Genomic DNA, 4,291 nt, shown 5'->3' with positions numbered 1-4,291 from the left:
TGGGGAAGGGTGGCGCAGGCAAGGCCGAGGAAGGGTAGGTGGGCAGGGACCTCCAGGCCTTCCCATGCAGAGCCTCCGAACACCTTCCCTACGAGATCTAATTACTGTTGGTGGAACTGGGAGGTGCCTGGCGACATGGGGAGCCAGTCCCTCCCCTCAGGGAGTTCTCAGGGACTCCGGTGGTTTGACATTTTGCCAAGGATCCGTGCCTTCTCGTGTCCACCACTCTCCCTCTCACCGCCGAGATGCATGATTCCTACCCCAAGGAAAGGAGGGGGATTCCTGCCTCGTTCTCTGCGTTTTTCTCCCATCTCCACATGGACAGTGTTGAGACCAGTGCTTTGATGATGGCTAATAAGGCAGGTGGGGATTACAAGGGACCCAGCAGCTGCTTCTCTGTCCCATAGGGGGCTCAGGGAAGTACGAGGAACAGCCATCTTGTCCAGGCGCTAGGCCCACGGCTCTGCCCCGCGTCTGTAAGGGACAGTGGTGCCAGGTTGAGGACGGAGGGAGACGTATAGATACGAAAGTTTGGGCTGGTTGGTAGGATATCATGTGGGGCCTTGATACTGAGCTCTTAACGCCCTGATGTATTGTCACATGGGAGACCGAATGCCCATGGCCTCAGGGTGGAGGTCAGTGGGACTCAAGGTACAGAGACCAGTGTTACTGTAGAGAAAGCATGTGCCTGTGTGTGTGTGTGCGTGTGTGTGTGTGTGTGTGAGAGAGACAGAGAGAGAGAGAGAGAGAGAGAGAGAGAGAAAGGAAAGGAGAGAGTTTGAGGTTGCGGAGGTCAACCAATACTGGTGTGCAAGTTCAGCGCACATACAACCGAGCCTTTCCATGTGTCTGCCGCCGGCGAGTGGGTGGAAGACATGTGTGTGCCCTAGAACTATACATGTACATGCATGAAGCCTGCATACATGCTTGTGTGAGGGCAGGTCCTATGGGACCAGCAGCCGCGGGAAAGCATGTGGGGAGATGGGATGGAGGGCGCTGGTCTATCCGAAGGGATTCCTCCCACTGTCACTATTCTCCCTGCCTCCATCCCCCCGCCCCGCTGGTGAATTATGGGGAGTGGAAGGAGGAAATCCGGGTCTGGGTCTGAGAATCGGAATCGCAGGGGCCTGCGCCGTTTCTGTGGTAACCAAGCCGGCGTTCCCTACTTCCCTCCACCTTTCTCTCCGCCTCCTTTCCTCGGAGGCCGGCGGGGCTTCCCTGCGCCTGTTCTGCCCTCTGGTGGCCACAGGAGGACAGAACCAGAAACGGGCCGGAAGTCCAGCGCGGGCCCTGGCGGCACCGGGTCCTGGGGAAGGCAGGGACCGGGGGAGGGGGCTCCGAGGAGCCGGGGAGCTCGAGGGCCCTGGGGAAGGGTGCGGTAGAGAGCGGGTGGCCTGGCGCTGCTTCTCTCTGACCCGCTGCCGGTCCCCGGTCCCCGCAGCCTGCGGCGAGAGGGCTACACGGTGCAGGTCAACGTGAACGACTACCTGGACATCTACTGCCCGCACTACAACAGCTCGGGGCCGGGCGGCGGGGCGGAGCAGTACGTGCTGTACATGGTGAGCCGCGCCGGCTACCGCTCCTGCAACGCCAGCCAGGGCTTCAAGCGCTGGGAGTGCAACCGGCCGCACGCGTCCCACAGCCCCATCAAGTTCTCGGAGAAGTTCCAGCGCTACAGCGCCTTCTCTCTGGGCTACGAGTTCCACGCCGGCCACGAGTACTACTACATCTGTGAGTGCGGGGCGGGCGGGCATCGGGGTCGCTGGGCGTGATCCCCGATCTGGGGCTCGGGGACGGGGGCCTCGGGATCTCGGTTCCCAGACAGTGCAGTGAGGCGGGGAGGTGTTTGGTGCGTCCTCAGTGTGGGTCGTAGCCACTTTCTGTGCCCAACATTCCAGGGGTGGGGCCTCAGGGGTCTGGGTTACTTGAGGTCCCAGAACCGAGGGGCTGCTGGCGCTGACAGCTGAGCCTCGTGACCAGTGTCCATGGTGCCCGGGAGCCACTGGAGGGGACTCCCCGGGAGGGCAGGGAGGGGCGAGAGGGCGAGTTTCTGAGTGAGGGCCCAGGTGCAAACCGGGAAAGGCCGCTCAGGCTTCCGTGTCCTCCCCAGCCACGCCCACCCACAACCTGCACTGGAAGTGTCTGAGGATGAAGGTGTTCGTCTGCTGCGCCTCCAGTGAGTATAAGCGGCTCCCAGCCGCCAACCCCCATCCTCAGCTCCCCTGCTTTTGGGGCCTCCCCCTGGCTTTCCTGGGGATGAGGGCGGAGGGGCACAGGCGAGGGGGGACTCGGCTCCCCCAGGCTGTAGCAGGGGGGAGGGGATCCCCTGGCCCTGACTCTCCCCTCCTCTTTCCCCACCCACACCCTACCCCGCAGGCATCGGAATTCCGGGGAGAAGCCGGTCCCCACTCTCCCCCAGTTTCACCATGGGCCCCAATGTGAAGATCAACGTGCTGGGTGAGTTCGCAGCGCCCTCTGGTGGCCACTGCTGGAACCGCAGTCCCCTCCCCGGTGCCTGCTCACCTCGCATGACTTCCCCCTGGGGACACCCATCCCTCCTACCACCGTGGGTGGTCACGTCCCCTGCTCCCCTCCTGCTGCTGCTGCCGCCGCCGCTGCCGCGTGCCCCCGCCTCGGCGCGCAGCCCAGCCCTTATCTGTCTGTCTCTTCATCTCTCCACAGAAGACTTTGAGGGAGAGAACCCCCAGGTGCCCAAGCTTGAGAAGAGCATCAGCGGGACCAGCCCCAAGCGGGAACACCTGCCCCTCGCGGTGGGCATCGCCTTCTTCCTCATGACACTCTTGGCCTCCTAGCTCTGCTCCCTCCCTTGATGGGGGGCGATGGGGCGGGGGCGGCCCAGATAGGGAGACGTTGGCCTCTCCAAGGGAAGCCTAGCCCAGAGGCCTAGACCCTCCTCCAGTGGCTGAAAGTGGGGTCTGCACCATACATCTGTGCCCATCCCTTCTGCCCCCTCCCTCCACGTGTCACTGTAGTGGACCAGGCACAGGGAGGCCATGGGTCCCAGTGGCCTTATGGCTTGGGTAATGTTTGGTACCAAACTGGGGGGCCATAAAAGGTAGTGCTCAGGACTCCCTGACCCCTGGTGCCCTCCTCTTTTGTCCCCCCAGAGAGACACATATGCCCCAAAGAGAGCAAATTGAAGCGTGGGAGACACCCCACCCCTCTCTTCCAGGGGCAGAACACAGGGAGGGGACTCGATGGGCGAGGGGGTGGCATCACCCGCTGCCCCCTTACCCTGTTTACAGCAATAAGCACGTCCTCCTCCCCCCCCCCCCACTCCCACTCCCAGGATTGTGGTTTGGATGGAATCCAAGTTTACAAGTAGACACCCCTGGGGGGGTGGGCAGTGGAAAAGGGTGACAAGGGGTGGGCACTGGGGTGCCAGGCAGGCATGTACAGCTCTATATCTCTATATATATGTACAGACAGACAGAGTCCCTCCCCTCCTCACCCCCCTGACCTTCCTTGACTTCCCCTTCCAACTTCAGACCCCTTCCCCACCAGGCTAGGCCCCCCACTGGGGGGACCCCCTGGCCCCTCTTGTGTCTTCTGTGAAGACAAGACCTATGCAACGCACAGACACTTTTGGAGACCGTGAGACAACAACGCCCTCCCCCTCCAGCCCTGAGCCAGGACCCAGCTCCCAGGACCTTACTCTGTCCATCCTCTGTGGTCCCCACCCACCCTCCTGGGCCTTTTTCAAGTGCTTTGGCTGTGACTTTCATACTCTTGCTCTTAGTCTAAAAAAATAAACTGGAGATAAAAATAAGTGTGTGTGGCTTCCAGGGCTCATGAGCCTTCTGTACACTAGACACAGGGCCTTTGTGAGGGAGGGTATTGTAGGGCCAACGGGACCACTGCTCACCGTGTTCTGTAACTTACCTTGAGGAGGCAGCTCCGTGTGGAAGGAGCAACAGGGGCTGCCCAGCTGGGCCTGGGTGACTTTGGGCAACATCTGTGAGCCTCGAGTGTCTCATGAGGAAATCCTGGGTGCAGCCCTGGCCGGGTAGCTCCACTGTTAGATACACCACGCTTCCGGGTTCAGTCCCCCATCAGGGCACGTACAAGAATCAACCAAGGAATTCATAAATAAGTGAAACAACAAATCTATGTTTCTTTCTCAAGAAAAAAAAATCAATTAAAAAGAAAAGAAAACCTGGGTTATAATACATCTCTCTCCGGGTCAGTGTAAGGATTAAATGCAGGAGTATAAGGCTCAATCGATGACGAATTTCTCCTTTCCACTTCAGGGTGTGAACCTAGATAGGAA

The 4,291-nt window shown here is 60.2% G+C and overlaps 1 protein-coding gene across 1 annotated transcript; it reads left to right on the top strand.

Moving 5' to 3' along the window:
- Window positions 1-612: 612 nt before the first annotated feature.
- On the top strand, window positions 613-3,790 carry EFNA3 (ephrin A3). Its single transcript, XM_006109571.2, is given in 6 exon segments — window positions 613-651; window positions 1,383-1,731; window positions 2,111-2,180; window positions 2,377-2,419; window positions 2,421-2,457; window positions 2,683-3,790. Coding segments are annotated over 6 exon segments (669 nt in total). The 3' UTR covers window positions 2,814-3,790.
- Window positions 3,791-4,291: the final 501 nt, after the last annotated feature.

Source organism: Myotis lucifugus, unplaced genomic scaffold, assembly GCF_000147115.1.
Source record: "Myotis lucifugus unplaced genomic scaffold, Myoluc2.0 scaffold_211, whole genome shotgun sequence".
Taxonomy (NCBI): Eukaryota; Metazoa; Chordata; class Mammalia; order Chiroptera; family Vespertilionidae; genus Myotis; species Myotis lucifugus.
This window is presented reverse-complemented; position numbering and strand designations above follow the sequence as displayed.